The 18,561-nt window shown below is 48.8% G+C and overlaps 1 protein-coding gene across 2 annotated transcripts in view; it reads left to right on the forward strand.

Moving 5' to 3' along the window:
• Abr (ABR activator of RhoGEF and GTPase) overlaps positions 1–18,561 on the forward strand; it is a 199,350-nt gene that overhangs the window by 117,638 nt on the left and 63,151 nt on the right. For both annotated transcript variants that reach the window (XM_051179961.1, XM_051179960.1), the window contains 2 exons: positions 9,999–10,097; positions 17,656–17,841. In XM_051179961.1, coding sequence (XP_051035918.1) covers positions 9,999–10,097; positions 17,656–17,841 — 285 coding nt within the window. The remainder of the gene's footprint in view (positions 1–9,998; positions 10,098–17,655; positions 17,842–18,561) is intronic.

Genomic DNA, 18,561 nt, shown 5'->3' on the forward strand with positions numbered 1-18,561 from the left:
ACAAGGAGCTGGAGAGATGGATCGATGGTTACAAGCATTTTTGCAGAGGACTTGGGTTCAGTTCCTAACACCTACATGATCATTCACAACTCTGTAACTACTGTTCCAGAGGATCTGAACTCATGCCTTCTGACCACTGCAAGCATGAGACACACATTGATAAACACACACACACACACACACACACACACACACACACACACACGGGGGGGGGGGCAGGCAAAACAATCATACATGAAAAGTAAAAAACAACAAAAGAGCAAACAAATCTAGCTTGGCTACATACAGAGATCCTGCCTCAAAACAAAACTAAAACCATAAAGAATACAGATTTAGAAAACTTTGAGTCTGTGTTGCCTGTGGGGAACATTAATTAGCTAGAGCCACCGTAGACCCTCTGTGGCTTGGTGCTTGCCTTCCCTGAACTTGGAATGAGTGCTAAAGAAATGCCACAGTTGCCATGGCTGTTGAGTTGTGAATGAGTTCCTGCAACTGGCCCTAGACTCCTCCCCCATGGGTGTGTCTCTCTTAGGGTCAGAGGACTGGGATGTGAGCCTCATCCCCTGCATGAATCTGGTTTCGGGAATATGGGAAATGCTGAGAGATGAGGGAGAAGGGAGCAGTCTAGTGGCATGGAGGGTGGGTAATGCCACCTGTTCTTGAGTGTGTATCCTGGCCTTGTAGAGCTGGCTCTCCGCTTGTGTGGCATGAAAATACTCCAAGGAAGTGGCATTGCTAGCAGCACCTTACCATGATGTGGCCAATGACATGTGCTTAGGACCCTGTCTGGCACTGTGCTACGGTTGGGCATGAGGCAGGCCAGTCCCCTCCTGCTCACCCTACTGTGGTGCAATGGCAACTGCGGTTTCTCACCGGCAATGAGTCTCCCTTCCACGAAGGTGCTGGAGCCTGTGGCAGAGGTGCGAAGGGGGCTCTGACCTGTGATGATGACCCCACGGGGATGTGGACTGAGCGGACGAAGGGTGGCTTCTGGGAGAAGTCGTTCTCCTGCTCCCCCTTGCTGGAGGGCTCCAACGAGAAGTTGTAAATAAAGCTTGTCTCTGGGAAGCAGACCTCCCCCCTGCGCCTGCCCGGCCTGTCTGCGGCCTCCTCCCTCCCTCCTCCTCTGCTCCAGAAGCCTCCGCCAGCCACTCGCCCGCCCGGTGACCACAGAGGGAACCAGCAGCTCCACCTCGCAAGTCAAGACGTGCGTTTCCTGTGCTTTTGGAGCAATCGGGCCTCCGGGTCCAGAAAGGGCGGGCTCTGTGGGCCGACAGCGCAGCGGCGGGGCGCCTGAACGAGCCCGGCCGGGGGCCTGGGACCAGCGGAGCGCCGGCCGAGGAAGAAACGGACTGCGGAGGGTGCTGGCTGCCGCCCCTTCCCTGCATACATCCCCGAGAGCGGCTGCTTGGAGGCCCCGCTTCCCCTTTCGCAGGGTGGGGACGCGCGGGAGGCGGGCCCGGCGCGCAGGACGGCTGGAAAGCGGCAGCAGGAAAAGGTTCATAATGGAGCCTTTCATCGCGAGCCGGTGGCCAGGTGCCAGGACCGACTCCGCGGAGGCCAACATGCTGGTGTAGGCCTGCCCTGAGCTCTTCTTCCCCGCCCGCCCGTCCCCAGCCTGCCTCCCTGCTGGGGCGCGCGGTGGCTGCTGCCTCTGCTGCTGCTGCTACCGCCGCTGCGTGGACCCTGCTTCCTGTTTGCCCTCTGCGGCTCTGGCTGCCATGGAAGAGGAAGAGGAGGCAATAGGCTTTTTGGACAAGGTTCTAGAGGATGAAGATGTGTTTCTCCTGGAGGAGTGTGAACTGGGAACCCCGACCAGCCCTGGCTCAGGGTCCCCCTTCTTGGTGGCTGTGAAGGTGGGAATGTGACACGCCCTGGATGCTTGTGGGGAGGGGGTAGGGCCAGCAGCTCTTGACTGATGCTGAAGCTGTGTTTGGAGAGAAATGGCTGATGTGTGCGCAAGCCTCATGGCTGAGTGGAAGAGCCTAACTCAGCATGAGATGGGCTGGTACGTTCCTGCCAGAGGATTGAGGGCTTGTGCTCTCTCAGCAGCTGTTCTTGAGGGAGAGTTGGAGTGCCTGCTTACCCTGCACCAGTTGTCCTCAGGGGCAGTAACTGCTGGCTTTCCCCTCAGTCAGCTGTGTTGGGGGATCTTTTTTGGCAGTGACATGAGTCACCTGGTGGCCTGTCACTGATGTGAATCTATTGCCCCCAGAGGAGCTGGCTGACTTGAAACTGGTGGGCAATAATTCATTGTTTCCGTGGCAACGAAAGGATAAGGGCATTTGTGAAGTGTGGCCATGGAAGCTACCCCTTTTCCAAGGAGGAGACTGGCGACTTGGTGCGTCTTGACTAATGCAAGTGGTCGTTTAGGAAGATCAAGAGTCTGAGGTCACTTGGGCTTTCTGGAAGGAAAATAATTGAATCAGCTGGAGAGGGGGCGGGAACAGCTGTCAGGTAGGTGAGATTTTTCCCCCTGAAGTGGGCATAGGCAGGACTGGTCCACTTTCTCTAGGGTTGTAACCCTGCAGCAGAGCTCCTAGAAAGGTAGATCAGGAGGGAAGGGACTGTGCCAATACTTTTTCCTTCTTCCCTGCCCTTCCTTTCCCCAGGGACACAGAACCCCCGGGAAATGCCAGCACTGGCAGGGAGAAATATATTAGTCTTTCTCTCACCTATACTGCCTTTAAGAACTCCAGCCACAGCCTGTCGTTTCTCTCCTCTGTGCCTGGAGGGAGGGCCTGTTAAGACTGTAGCAGGGAGTATGCATACTGCAAAACTAGCCGCCTAACCACATGGGCCCCAGAGGGTGTGGTGTTCAATGCATTACCAGGACTAGGTGTCTGAGACTCCCTGAGTCTTCCCCTTACCAAGAGATGATCACAGCCCTGCCCTACTCAATGGTGTGGATCCAAGAAGGAGCTAATGGAGATTAAAAATAGACTGCAGACCCAGGTTAAGTAGGTGGCAAGCATGTGGGGTTGGGGTGGAGCAATGACTGTAGGCTTGAGGTGGGAAGTGCAATGGGGTCCTGGCACCTCATCCCTGTTTGCTAATCTGGTGCTAGTTTGGAGCCCAGAGTAAGTCATGTCCCTCCTTGGACCCAAAGACCTCTGTACTTAGGTTTTGGCCAGCCTTTCCGCCAGTCTCTTTATGATCCAAGGATCATTCTTGAAGTTCAGCAGTCATGAGATGGCCAGTCGATGGGGTTCCTGATAAACCTTTTCTTGGAAGCCCTCTCTCTCAGCACAGGTATCAGTACCACTCGTGCTGCTTCCTAGGTACATCCTTTCTCTGGGTTGTAGAGTATAACCTCGTCGTGCTTGCTCACCGCTCACCACTGCGTGGTACCGAGTGTATGGCTGGGACCACTGAGATTTTTGGAATGACTGAGGTTTGTTGGGATATACAAAAGCTATACCAGATTCCTGGCCTTATTTCATCTGAAAGGTGTTCTTGATAGGTGGCACATGGTTGTCAAAGAGGTCCTGGACACATACCATGCCTAAAATCATCCTTTCTCCCAGGTCCCATGGTGCCTGGATAAAGCCCCTCCTTTCCTTTCTTTTCCCTCCCCTCCCCTCCCCTAGAGTTAGCTTCAGCCTGGGAACTTCTTGCTCATCTGGAATACCTCTCCAACACGTTTTTTTCACCATCAGGCTTGGCCTTAGATAGACCCGGGCCACAGAGAAGTGGAAAGCAAGCCCATCAGTTCATTCAGTAAGTGCTATCATGTTGTGTTCTAGCCTAAGCACTCAGCCTGGCACTATGGAGGAGACAAGTGAACAAGGCATGGTTCTTTCTCACAGAGTCAAGGATCTAGTCCCCAGGGGCCAGTAGAGTGGAGAAAGAACTCAGTCAGGCTGTGAGATGCATTCTGGTCAAAAAATACCAGCATCCAGGTGTGATAGTGACCACCTGTAATACTAGCCTGGGGGTGGGGGAGTGTTGAGGCAGAAGGAACGCCAGGAGTTCAAGGCCAGCCTGAACCTTATAGTAAGTTCCAAGTCATTATAGGGTGTGTGAGTAGACTCTGTTTCAGAAACATAAACAACAGCAAAAAGGCCCCCAGATTCTGAGGAGAGAGACCACCTCTAATTGAGTCAGGCTGGATCAAGGACATGTATGCACACTCATGTGTGCAGAGACCAAGGGGCCTTTCTAGGTGATGCTCTCGACGTCCTGGCTGCAGATGTCTTGGCTCACTCCTCCATTGCAGCTGGTAGGAATCCAAGGCAATTTGCTCTTTGCTATTACTTTGCTTCAGGAGTACTTACCTTAAACAGTAGTTGTGTTGCTGTGCACTTGCCCAACTGCCGGCCTTATAAATCAATCCTGCTTTCACTGTAATTTCCAGGTGCTTCATCTTCCTGAGGGACAGATGCAAAACTGGCTGGCAGTTTTCTCCAGAGCCATAGCTGCAGCTTGCTACCAACCCAGCTTCCTTTGAGGAGTTAATGATCTGTAAACTCATAATGCAGATACTGATAGCAACATCACATCCCATCTGTAAAACAGTGCCTACTTTTCCAAAAAGATTTTCACACAGTTCTATTTAAAGGTAGATAGGGCTGACGGGTGGGGCCTGGTGGAAGCTGCTATTTCAAGGAACTCATTTGTCAGGAATAAAAAGCCCTTTTGTGTTCCATGTTAACTCTTCAGGTATTATCCTGTGCTTAAAAGAGACTGGGTTGTTTGAAATGCCTGTATTTCTGCTTGACCATTTGCTTGGGTCTCTCCTGCTTTTCTCCAGCTCCAGCACCTTTGCGGTGGGGAGGCATATCACCTCCTTGGTGTTTCCTGAAGTAAGGGCCACAGAGGTGGTGACTTGAGGGATGATTTTAGGTGATACCTTGATATATATGTTTTAAAGTTAAGTATATGTATTTTAACATAGATGAGGAAAAAACAGGACCCATACATCATTCCTGTGATTTGATAGAAGGCTTAGGATAAAAGTGCGCTTAAAAAAAAATCAGTACTTGGCAGGGCCTGGTAGAGCACTCCTTTTAATCCCAGCATCTGGGAGGCAGAGGCAGGAGAATTTCTGTGAATGAATTCACGGCCAGCCAGCCTGGTCTACATAGTGAGAACTTGTGTCTAAAAAAAAAAAAAAAAAAGGAAAAGAAGGAAGGAAGGAAGGAAGAAAGAAGACAGAGAGTCAGCACTGGCGCTGTGTTTAGTGGCGCATACCTGTAATCCCAATCTTGGAGGCTGAGACAGAGGAGTACAAATTTGAGGCCATATAGAAGGACTCAGTAACATGTTAGTGTGGCAAGGCTGTGATGGTGGGATATGAGCAGTTGAGGTTCTTAGACATGTGTAGAGTATGTGAATCCGCCCAAGGCTTTAGACAGCAGGAATGTGGAACATGATGTTCTACCACCAAGGGAAGGGACACCTGGGGAGAGGAGAGACTCCATATACTGTACTTGTAGGTATGACAGGGGCCAGCTTTGCTGAGTGGTGCAAACTGTCTTCTAAGACCATTGCTACTTAGCTTGTGGCTTTAAAGCACAGTGAGAGCCAGCCCCGCCTGCTCAGCCCTCACTGTTGCCTTGGAAAAGATAAAGGACCGTGGAAAGATTGTTTCTTGACTTGGCCTAGAACCAAACCTTAGGAGGCTTTTTATATTTAGCCCCTGAGCACTGCGGAAGCCCAGGCCAGAGCTAGCCACAGCTTATCAATAGATACTACATAGTGACCTGGTGTGTTGATTTAGAGGCCTGAGATGATAAACTTTCAGCCTAGCAGACTGTGTAAATTTCTGGGGATAAAGGGGGTCACTAGGGCTGCAATTTGTAAGCCCTAATTGGCTAGAAACAGGTGACAACTTTCCTGTGTTGGGGAAAGGCTAGCTGTATGGCAGAGCGTTTGCCCGGGAGGTTTGGTGCACATGGGTATTCTCGGAAAACATGCCGAGAACAAGCATCTCTGCATTTGTTACCAGTGTCTAGCATGTAGTGGTGAAGGAACAAATGGATGCCTAGCCCTGGTATTTTATGAGACAAGCAAATCCCCCACAAGGACCAAAGAAACAGTTGTAAATTTAGTTATTTATTTATTTTAAGTTACTGAGTACATTGCAAGAAGGCAGAAGCTGGGCAGTAACTCAAGAACCTGGTATAGCTATTTCCAGATTGTCCCAAAGCAGAAACATACATGATCTCTTGAGAAAGCCACCCTTTGCCCTTGAGTGTTATCTGAGCAACAGGCTTACCGTTAGTAAAATTTACAGAGCTTAATTTCACATCACCAAACTCACAGGTGCCCCATCCTAGCCTGAATTTTAGGAGGATAGCCCCGAGTGAGGACACTTGGGGATGACTGATTATTACCCTTTAAGATCAAATCTTCCAGAGCTCTCATCTCAAAAACTGTCTTAGGGATAGTAGATTTATGAGGTGAGGGAGGGGTCTTACTCCATGTCGAAAAAAGGCTTCTTCAGAGAAGGGCCTGCAGATGGTCAGATCTCAAGAGTCTAAGGTGTAAACACCTCTCTGCAAGGTGTTTGCCAAATGCTCAGGTAAATCCTTGGATGTCGGGGAACAAGTGAGGAATGAGGTACAGTAGGGGAACAGGGGTCTGCAGTGCGAGGGCAAGTGCAGGTCAGTTGGGAAGCAGCTGGGGGAGGTCACTGTAGATCCTGAGGGCTGAAGCCCTGCTGCAGACTCATACTCCAGGATGTGTTGGAGGCTGGACTGTCTCCAAGCAACTGGCCATTTGCACCTTCTGTGCCTGGGGGCCCCCGATTGTTACACCTACCAAATTGTGAGATGCCTATGAAGAGCACTTAGCACAGGTCCTGGTAGTTGTGAAGCCATCAATAAATAACTCTGCCCTTCCTTAATGGGGGGTTTGCACTGGTTCCTACTGCTGCCAGAAAAAAATCGCTACAAACTTAGGGCTAGAAAGCCATCCTGATTTAGTGTGTTACATAGCTTCTGGAAGCTCTCGGGGGAATAAATCCATTTCACCTTTCTCCTACATTCCCTGGCTCCAGGCCCCATTCTCTAGCCTAAAAGCCAGCAATTTAGCCTTTACCCCTCCTACCTGGTTGTCACATTGCCTGCTCCTTTACTTCCTTCTTAGAAGGACCCTATGACTACTTAGGGCCCACTTAGGTAATATAGGAATCTTATGTTTAATTCTACCCACCACGTCCCTTAGTCATTAAAGTAACAGTCATAGGTTTGAGGGAGTTACTTGTGGACGTCTCTGTGAAGTCATTCATACTCCAGGGCAAGACATTTCAGAGAGTTGGGGTCCTGTAGCCTTCAGACATTTGAACCATTCAGGAAAAGATATGAAGAATACTCATTTGGAAAGCTTTTAGGGACAGTGGGGTGAGCTTTCTCTGTGGCTTGAGAGACTTCCGGTAGCTTGATACACTTTTCTGGCTCACATTAAGGAATGCATTTGATGCCCAGAAGAGAGCAGTTTGAGGCAACAGGTATAAAAGTACAAGCTTGGAAAGGATGGAGGAGAGGGAGAACATCCCAAGGGTAACAGGCAGAGGAGTTGGAGGAGCTGGGGTGGGTCCCAGCTCTGCCTCTTTACAGTCTCATTTGTTTCTATTGTATAATGGAGAAATATAGAAGCCATTTCAGTGTGGGTGCCTGAGGGCCGAAAGGCAAGTGTGGAGAGAAGTTAAAAGCCTTTCTTAGTAAAGGTCAGGTGTGACTCAGGATTGAGGCTTGTCTTAGGGAAGAAGAGTGTACTGAAGTTGCAAAAGCCTGAGGGAGGTCACTTATTTGTAGTGTGATGTTTTACTCTTGACTGTTGTGGAGGGCCCCCCCCCCCAGCTCCCGAATAAATCACACATGGAGGCTTTTTCTTACTTATGAATGTCCGACCTTAGCTTGGCTTGTTTCTTGCCAGCTTTTCTTTCTTCCTTCCTTCCTTCCTGCCTTTCTCCCTTCCTTCCTTTCTCTCTCTCTTTCCTTTTTGGTTTGGGTTTGTGTTTTTGAGACAGGGTTTCTCTGTGTAGCTTTGGAGCCTGTCCTGGAACTCACTCTATAGACCAGGCTGGCCTTGAACTCACTGATATTCGCCTGCCTCTGCCTCCCCAGTGCTGGAACTAAAGGCATGCTCCACCACAGATCAACTCTTGCCTACCTTTTGCCTCTGGGCTTTTATCTTCCTCTGTTCCTGTATAGTTTTCTTTGTTTTTTACTCCATGGCTTGCTGGGTGGCTGGACCCTGGAGTCGTCCTCCTCCTCCTCTGCTTCCTCTCTCGTTCCTTCTCTTCTTTCCCAGATTTCTCCTCATATTTCTCCTTGCCTGCCAGCCCTGCCTATTTCTCTCTCCTGCCTTGCTATTGGCCATTCAGCTCTTTATTAGACCATCAGGTGTTTAAGACAAAGTAACACAGCTTTACAGAGTTACAACAAATGCAATATAAACAAAAGTAATATACCTTAAAATAATATTCCCCAACATCCACTAGCCAGGCAGGTAACCTCAAGACTGTGCATCTTTTATAGTTCCTGAGGTTGGGGGAGGAAGTGAGACTTCATTCAGCTGTGTTGTTAAGAAGAGGTGTCACTTAGCCAAGGGAAGATTGCATCAGGCACTGTCAACTGGGAGAACCCAACTTCAAGGCCTGAGTATGACTAGCTTGTTAGGAAGGCAGAAATTGCTAGGCTTTGGCTCTGGAAAACATTGGAAGGTAGGGAAGACCCTGAGGCCACTGAAGGCATTTAAGGAAGATATGCTGTGGCCCAAGTCACAGTTTGTCCTCTTTATTTGTTTGTCTTTGTTGATTTCAATGTCTTTCCTGCTAGATTATAAACCAGGTGATATCAGGGATAGGGCTATGCTTGCTTCCTGTGAGAGCCATGGGGGCTGCTGTGCATTCAGTAACTACTTGTTGACTGAACAAATGAGCTAACCTATCTTTCCTAATTGAGTTTTACAATATTTATATTAAGTCTTTGAAAAAGAAGGCATTCTTGGGAGATTGATTTTACTGCAGTGGGCTGGAGAGAGGTAGAATTCAGAGGTTAGAATTTAGGTGGGAGGAATCAATCCTGGAGATAGCCAAGGAAGCCAAGGAAGCTTCCAAACATGGCAGAGGGGTGGAAGACTGAAGAGCAGCCAAGAATAAAACTTGAAAGTCCTGCATGGTGAAAATTACATGCTTTTTGCTGGAGGTAAATTTGCAATGCTATCCCTGTACCAACCACTGTTCTGGTTGGTGCACCCAGGCTGAACAAGGCATGATTGCCACCACAAGGGAACAGGAATTCAAGAGGGAAGAAAATCTAGCATGGGTCTGTGCCTTACACCATGAGGAATGGCTGAGGTAAGCGTGGGGGCGGCCCACAGCTGACACCTGTTATGGTGCTGAGTCCCTAGGACAGGAAGACCTCAGCACAAGTGGCCACAAGGCCAGGACTCCCATACCTATTTCCGTCCCCTTCTCTCTAACCCTGTCTCAGTTTATATATCACTTCCTCTGGGGGGGGGGGAAGGGGTGTCTGTCCTTTGGCTGTTCTGTCCTACGTTTCCAAGCTCAACCTCAGTCATGAAAAAATGTCTGTATCCCCTCTTCCCTCCTCAGAGCAGAGGTAAAACAAATCCTCCGTGACTCTAGTCACCACTAGAAAGTTCACTAGGTAGAAAATGGTTGAGAGCCAAAGTGCCAAGAACGGGTGGGAGAGAAACAAAGCAGGAATGTGGCTGCTGTTCCTTTGACATTTTAGTATTTTCCAAAATTTTTATAATAGAAAATCTGGCAGGGCATGGAGGTTCATGATGACAACCCCAGCACTTGAGATGTTGAGGCAGGAGTATTGCTGTGGGTTCCCGACCAGCTTGAGCTGCAGAGTGGGATTCTGTATGAAAACAAACAGCAGAAATAATGTTAATCATGTGGCTTTTGATCAGCTGTAAACATGTTGGTTAAGGGATAAAAAAGAAATGCAAAGAAGCAGGTGTCTTGAGCTGTGGCCCTGTTCTCATGAGCTGTTGGCTTTTGGCTTGCTTCCTTGCAGGTGGAGGCAGGGAAAGGCCTGGAGATGAGGAAGCTTGTTCTCTCAGGGTTTCTGGCCAGTGAAGAAATCTACATTAATCAGCTGGAAGCCCTGTTGCTGGTGAGTACCTGAAAGAGGGGCTGGCTCCCCGTTAGCCAGGGTGGTACTCTGTAACTGCTCTTGGCATTTGAGGGGTGGGAGACCCACAGGATAGACACCCGGCTTCCACTGTTCACAGCTGGGCCTCTGAGAACTGGGTCAGTCACTGCCACCTCTCCATGACCCTACTGTGAGAAGCAGGAAAAGACACACAGTTGTAGGAGGGCAAGCACTTTCATCAATCATGATAACTGTGACATTGTAGTATGAATTGATAGAGTGCCATCATGTGCTGGTAGGCACTTTGTTACCTCCCCAACACCAGTCACTCCAGCCATCCCAGGTCCAAGTCCTTTCTCTTCCCTAGGGAAGGAGACCATTAGCACCACCCTGAAGGCTCTGTCGGGAAATGTGAGATGGAAGATGTCTGTTTTTAAAAGTGCTGTGCCTCAGAAGCGTTAGACCAGCCTGAGCGCTCGGTAAAGATGAAGGTGGTGTTGTGTGAATTCAGATCGGGTGGTGATAAAAGTGCCACCCCGACTCGTTTGCCTTTGAGGAAGGTGCTTATTAGATGCGTCTGGGAATTATGCAGAGTGGTTGTGTAGTGTAAATTCTTTTTTCTGGGTGCTGTGCAGTCAGATGGCATGAAACACTGTTTAAAAAGGCAGGAGGATCATCATGGGTTTAAAGCCAGTGTGGACTACATAGTGAGTTTCAGGCCAGCCCCAAATCTCGTCTCAAAAAAAAACAAAAAAGACACCAGCACTTGGGAGGCAGAGGCAGACACAGGCAGATCTCTGTGAGTTCGAGGCCAGCCTGGCCTACAGAATGAGTTCCAGGACAGCCAGGGCTACACAGAGAAACCATGTCTTTGTCTTGGGGGAAAAAGAAAAGAAGGAAAGAAACCTAAAATGACAAACCAAGCAAACAAAAAGCCCCAAAAAATCAGTAGAGGTTGGTCCTCATAAATGACATTTTTATACTTGCTGTGATATGAGGCATCATTCAGTGTCTTTGACATTTATTATCCAAGGAATGGCTATTGAAATGTAAAAGCTACTTTCCAGGATACTGTGCTGAGCTTGTTTTAGGATCTCCTTGGGAGTTTAATAAGCCCAGTGATGACTTCCAAATAGGAAACAATGCCTGATAGGAAAGAGCCTGGTCTAAATCTAGAGCCAGGACTAGGGCATGGCCTGTTAATAGCAGGTATAGTGCATTGTTCTCAAACTTTGTATCTCGACCCCTTGGTGGGCTGTGAACGTGTAGAGGTTTGAATCGGCATTTTAAAACAGTTTGAAAAAGCTTGTCAGTGTGCATCATCCTCAGTAGAGGTCAGATGCTTTTAAGGTGTGTATGTGTGTAGGATGCACAGTTATCCCTGCCCCTCTCCTCCCCTTACACCTCTTTCTCCATTTTGTTCTCATGTAGTTCAGACTGGTCTTCAACTCACTCTGTAGCTAAGGTTACACTTATATGCAGGACCACTACATTATTTCTTAAATGTTTTGTGGATCCCCTGGGTAGTGGTGGGGTACACCTTTAATCCTAGCACTCAGGAGGCAGAGGCAGAGGCAGGCCGATCTCTGTGAGTTTGAGGCCAACCTAGTCTACAGAGAGAGTTCCAGGACAGCAAGAACTATTACACAGAGAAACCCTTTCTTGAAATACAAAACAAACAAAAATGTTTTGTGGATTCAAAGGAAAAAAAAAAAAAAGGCCTGATTTACCATCTGTGAGAGTGTATGCTTATAATCCTAGCATGACAGAGGCTGAGGCTGGACCGAATCATGAGTTAGATACCAACCTGGGCTAGATAATGAGACCTTGTCTTAAAACAAACACATAACACTGTTATCTTTGGAAAGTTATGCATAAACTCTTTGATCCTTAGTTTTCTTATCTGAAGATGATATAGTTTCCCCTCTGTTCTCAGAGGATCTGTTCCAAGACCCATAGTGAATTCCGGCAAAACCCTGGATAGTACTGAATCCTAGATATACTATGTATTTTTCCTATGACTACAAACCTATAGACAAATTAGATACAATAAGTTAATAAAGTTGAACTATGGTAGCTGTATACCATAATAAAAGTCATGTAGCATGGCCTCTGCCTTGAAAAGTTCATACACACACTGGTATTTTCAGAGCATGGATGACCACAGCTAACTAATGGAAGCAAAACAGTTGCCACTTCTCCCTCTTTGGGTTGAGAAGATCAGCTCATCCTCTGGGGACCTAGTACAATGCTGGGTACTAAAGTTAAGTAGACAGACAGACCTGGGGTCGCTGTACCCAAAACTGTATTGCTAGCGGAATGCAGATCTGAAAGGCTCTGGACTGCCGGGCTATGAGCCCCCACTTCACACCCTCCCAGCACACATTGTTTCCGTGTGCAATCTGGGTTCATAAGGAGTAAATACTCTCTTCGTGAGACTGTGGTGAAGCTCATGAATTGTATTCAGTTCTTTGAAAAGGGCCTGTGTTGGCATGGTGACTGTTTCCTACAGAGCTGAGCAAAGACAGTTGAAGGCTGCTGTGTTCTTTTTGGTTTTGTGGGAGTGTTTTGTTTTGGTTTTGGATTTTGGAGACACTTTCTCTGTGTAGCTTTGGAGCTTGTCCTGGTACTTTCTTTGAAGACCAGGCTGGCCTCAAACTCACAGAGTCCTGCCTCTGCCTCCCGAGTCCTGGAACTAAAGGCAAGAACCACCACCACCCCGTTTGGTTTGACCCCAAACTTAGAACTATCTTCCTGCTTCTGCCTCCTGTGTTCTAGATAATAGTGGTTTTGAAAATCGGTGTCTTGCCAGGTATAATGGTGTGTGCCTGTAATCCCAGCACTTCAGAGGTTGCAGGAGGTTTTGTGTTCCCCTCCCCCACATACACACCCCAATAGAGGAGGAGAAGTAACCCTCAGAGGCATGCCTCTATTAACATTCCAACCTCCTTCATCAGATGTTCTCGTCTGGGCAAAGACAGATTCAGGGGCCAGGAGGAAGTCTCCCTGCCACGCCTTCTTTACAGCTTCTACCCAAAGGCACTACTGTGCAAGTGCACACCCCACCACCCCTACCCTGCTCACTCTGGCCTCTCAGGAGGGGAGAGACAAGTGGGAAGATTTATTGTCGGGAGGCCCAGGGAGTGGGTGGGCTGGGCTTTCCCCAGCCTCTAGCTCCCAGGACAAACCTGAAAGATAAGGACTCAGTCCCTCCTTCCTTCATAGATTTGGGAGGCTTCCTCTTTCAGCCACTTGAGGAGCTCACTGCTACTTTTCCTGGGTGGTCTAGCTTAGAGGCAAAAACTATTTCTTTGACTTTCTCTCCCTCTCCTCTTAACCACAGATCCCCTTATCCCTCAGTGGAAAATTGCTTGGAGGTGCGAAGTGTCTGTTTTTCCCTCAGTACTTCCTGGTATGGAAAGGACTAGGCCTGAGTACTTAAGACTGTGCACACAGGCAGACAGGAGCACACAGAGAGGAAAGCCACATAGGGGCTCTGTTCCCAGCAGAGGTCTGGGAGCCAAGGTTTGGGGGTGGGAGGCTGTAAAAGAAAGAAAACTAAATGGGTTGTAGTTCTGAATATGTTCTATACTGGTGTGGACTGTTGCCTACAGCCCATCCCACCTTAGAGCCACAGCTAGCCTCATTGCCGCCTCCTCTTAGCCCTTCATTTTGGCTGTTTACGTCCAAGTTCATAGTCCTAGGGCATCTCCACTTGCTTATCTGTGTGATAGGTTAACTCTACCTCCTCCCTGAGCTCCAAGAAGCAACTAAGGCTAGGTTAGTAACAGCGCCTGGCAGAGGCCAAGCCTTCACAGGCAGAAGGTGGAGGAAGTGGGCAGATTTCTTCTCCTGTTTCGAAAGGCCACTTGCTGGAGGACAAAGCAGACATGACCGTGTGAGATCAGACCTGGCCCAGCCCTACCTTCAGGAGAAGCTCCCAGGGTTGGAGTTGAGGACACTCAAGAGTTCTCTCTAGGAATTCTCACAGCCTCTCAGCCTTGCTGTACAGCTGGACCATGGAGGAGAATGGAGGTAGCTGAGGTGCTTTAGCTCCCTAACCCTAATGGCAATGTTGGGTCGAAGCTCAGTAAGAAGGGACTGGCCTTTGAGCTCCTCTTGGCCCAGAGGCCTGTACGTACGTCTTCAGATAAAAAATAACTGAGGACCAGCCAGCCCTTCCCCCTTCCCCATGGAGATTGGGGTGAGAGCAAAAGTCCTTCATCTGTGAGAAAGTCCCATGCCTCCAGTGCAGGGTGCCCATGTGACTGGTCCTGGTTAGAGTACTTTTCTTCCCCTTTTGTAGGCAGTGGGAAGTTTAGGAGGAAGCAGAGCTGTTGGGCCTGTCTTGGCGTAGGAGGCTGACCAGTGTGTGCTTCCCCAGCAGCCAGCTTCTGAGAAATCTTAAGCTTCCCAGGACAGGTCTCCTATTCCTTTACTCCCTCCACAGTAGGGATTATGCCAAGGTATAAGGATAAGTGGCTTTGTGGCTCTGTGGCAGACTGTACCTGTCCATTGGGTCTTAGGTAAGGTGAAAAGGGTAGCTTGTCATGTCACGTCTGAAGGGGAGTCCCCTGATCCTTGTCTGTGTGTTCATGCAGCTCTCCATCTGTTCAGCTCTCCCCTGCTTCAGAGGCCTCCTCCGTGAAGTCTTACCTTAGCCACTTCAGTACAGTCTTGGAACCACTAGGTTGGGATTTATACTCCAAGTTGGGATTATCCTGACTCACACTGGCTACCAAGTTGTTTGATTTCTTTCAGTCCATTTTTCAAGTAGAGCCTAATGTTCTTAAGAAAGGAGATCCGGGATCATCAAAATGATCTCCCACGTACTAGACTTGGGCCCCTCTCTCTGCTTAACTCTCTCTGCAGAATGCTGGGTCACTGCATGGACGCTTGTGTGGTCCGTGTCCAGGTCAGCCATCAGGGAAATGGTGATGAGTACAGTCCCTCCCCGTAGCCCTCCCTGTTTCTATCTAGAAGCTTCTCTTTGGAGAAGCCATCTGACCAATCAGCCTCAAGGGGTCCTCTCCTTATTTTCTCGGGTCAGTTGCACTTACTGGTGTGTATAATTAGATGCTGGATCATTTACTTGTGTTTCATTTGTCTCCTCTACTAGACTGGAAACGCCATGAGGACTGGGATTGTATGTGTTCCAGGCATACCACTGGGTGTTGGGGATTGGCCTTATGTCTGGCACTTGGTTCGTTTTTCACAGGATGAATAACAATATTACTTGTCTTTTATATGCCAAATACGTACCAGATACTTTATTATGTTTTTAAAGATTTATTATTTTTATGTGTATTCATGCATGCCTGCATGAGTTTTTGTGCACCACATGTGCACAAGTAGTTGTGAACTAGCATTTGGGTTCTGAAGGCCGAACCCAGGTCCTCTGCAAGAGCAGGAAACAATCTTCTCCACTGAGCCTTCTCTCCAGGCCCTAGATATGTAATGTGTGCCTTTTGAGACTTGATCTTCCTATTGGTTCTCTTGAGAACGTAATGCCGTTTCAGTCCCACAGGAGCCTGCTGGTGAAGTGATGACGCACCCAGAAATGGCGAGTGACTTGCCCACAACTATTAAATGGCAGGCTCTGTGCTCTAGTCCCCAGTGCCCAGGTTGACTCCCATTCTGTTTTCTAGCAAGGACATGGTACTGAAGGTTATCTGGTTCTAGTGTCAAGAGGGTCAATGGAGTCTTCTCAGTCCCAGCTTTGTCATTGTATCTGGATTTGGTAGAACGTGGAGGACAAACAAAGTCAGACGTCAGATGCTGGAGGATATTTCAGTTCCCAAATAACCAAAACAAGAGACTTAATATCGATTACAGATGCTTGGCCAATAGCTCAGGCTTGTTACTAGCTAACTCTTACATTTTAAATTAACTCATACTTGTTATCTATGCTTTGCTACGTGGGTTGCTACCTTCTCTCGATACACCATGCCCATCTTGCTTCTCCTGCGTCTGCTGGCAACTCTCCTCTCTCCACCCTTCTTTCTCCCAGCATTCTCAGTTTGACTCTCCTGCCTGACCTTATTCTGTTCAGCTATTGGCCAGCTAGCTTCCTTATTAAACCAATCACAGGGGCATATATTCACACAGTGTAAAGGAATATTCCACAGTCAGATATTGTTTGGGTATTTGAGACTTGCTGTTGTGGGCAGACTTGGGCTTAGCCACCATCTGAAGGAAAATGGAGTACAGCTGGGCTAGGAGGCTGGAGCCAGCGATAGCTCTGCTTCCCCTCCATGTAGACGATCCCATCAGGCCAGTACTTTGAGCAGTTGACTCGCCCACTCTCAGCTCATGACCTCATCCTGTCAGAGTCAACAGCTCTAGTAAGCCCAGGCCAGACCCCTGTCATCTCCACTGCTCCTAGGTCTGCAGGAAAACACACGCTATTGGAGAACCCTTCCCATACTGCCTTCAGATGGAATATCAGCCATATCTAATGTAGGCTGCCCTCTTTTGGTTATGTGTCCTCCCTGCTGAGCCACTGTAGTATAGTGTTTATTCGTTTCTTTAAAATTTGAGATGGGTATTTCCCTTTGCTTTCCAGGCTGTTATCAGACTCCTGCCTCAGATTCCCGAGCAGCTGGGACCACAGGCATGTGCCATGGTGCTGCTCAGTCTCATTATGGGTGATACAGAAAATAACAAAGGCTTCCTAAAGAGAATGCACCCAAAGCCCCATCAACCCAGGCAGTGCTTAGGGATGGTGCCGAGTTACCATCATCTCTGCCTCTTGCACTTGTGGGCCCTGATGATCTTGGTGTAGATAATCAAGATGACAGTTGCTTTCATTTTCATGTCAACAGGCATTGAGAAAGAATCTTGAGACCGAAACCACTCTCAGTGGGAAAGATCCTGCTTGCTTAGCAATGTCTGCCACGGATGTGGGAAGTAGGAGGGTGGCATGTGTGTCCTTGCTCATCTCCCTTAGCAAGTGATGGGAACTGAGCTATCAGTGAATCTGAGCCAGTTGTTTTGTATTGTTTTGAGACAGGCTCTCACTGTGTTGCCCAGACTGGTCTGCAGTCTTCTTGTCTCAGCTTCTGGAGTGCTACCATTGCAGACCTGGCTTGAGCTGATCTTGAGTCTCTTCATGGTTTTATCCCCTGAGTACTAGAACCACATTCTGTGTCTCAAAAGGAAGCAGCTCAGGAGCTCTTAGACTCCCAGACAATACCCCTTTCCACTGAAGCATGACAAAGAGGCTTATGACTGGGGCATGAGGCCCTTGTGGAAAAGACTAGGGACCTGTTAAATGGACCAGTGAACACATGTGAGCCATGGGCCAGAGGCTGTGAGTTCAGATGGGGGAAGGGATGTGCTTTGGCTGCTATGGCAGATTGCTGCTGTCGGGTTCCCCCTCTTTGCATATGGCTTGTTGGGCCCTGTGATAACAGATCTGAGGCAGAAACTGTGTTTCGTGTGCTCTGCCTTTGGCGGCCTTGTCTAGGCAGGACTTGGGCGCCACTGCATGTCAATCAGTGCCACAGTGTGCCTGGGACCTGCCAACACTCTGCTTCATTCATACTCACCTTTGCATGTTGTTCCTCTTCCTCTTCAGCCCATGAAACCCCTGAAGGCCACAGCCACCACCTCCCAGCCCGTGCTCACCATCCAGCAGATCGAGACCATCTTCTACAAGATCCAGGATATTTATGAGATCCACAAGGAGTTCTACGACAACCTCTGCCCTAAGGTGCAGCAATGGGACAGCCAAGTCACCATGGGCCACCTTTTCCAGAAGCTGGTAAGTCTCCCACGAGGGCATGTTTCCATGACAGACTGGTGTTGGAATAGGACCTTGGGAGAAGACTGGTCACTGTAGCCTTCTTGGTTTTCTTGAGGCCTGGGTCATCTCTGAGCCCTTGGAGGACAGTCGAGGTCTATGTTCTTTCAGGCAACTGGGCTTGGATCCTCAGCCACAGCAGCCGCCACAGCCACATCTTAACTTAGCCCTGAAAGTACTTATGGGGATAGGAGTGGAGACCGGTCATGTGTGTGAATGTTTTGGGGGAATGCTGCTTTTGTATGTATGGGGCGTGGGTCCTTTGAACACTGGAATGGAGCTTCCTCTGCCAGGATGCAGGTCCTCAGCCACGCTATGGACAAAGAGGCATGTGACAGGCTTCAGGAGAAGGACCGCTCCCCTGAGGCATTGGGAGGCCATTGCATCCCAGTGCTGCCTTTGCAGAAGGTTGACTGATATGGTCCTGACTAATGGTTGAACCCCAGAGGAGAGAGCACAACAGCCAGCTCTACATGCTACTGCTCGGAAGGGAGGAGCAAAGACCTAGTATTGGAAGATGTTCACAGAAGCCCCCTGGTTGCCGAGGCTTACATGCACACTCTCCCCTAGCTCTGTCTGAGTCCCCTTTACATCAAGGGACTTCCTGACCTCTACAGACTTGTGGTTTTATCTACATAAAATGACCTTCCCTATCTCTACATGGCTTTTCTTGGTCTGTTC

The sequence above is a fragment of the Phodopus roborovskii genome, unplaced genomic scaffold (genome assembly GCF_943737965.1).
Source record: "Phodopus roborovskii unplaced genomic scaffold, PHOROB, whole genome shotgun sequence".
In the NCBI taxonomy this organism is placed as follows: Eukaryota; Metazoa; Chordata; class Mammalia; order Rodentia; family Cricetidae; genus Phodopus; species Phodopus roborovskii.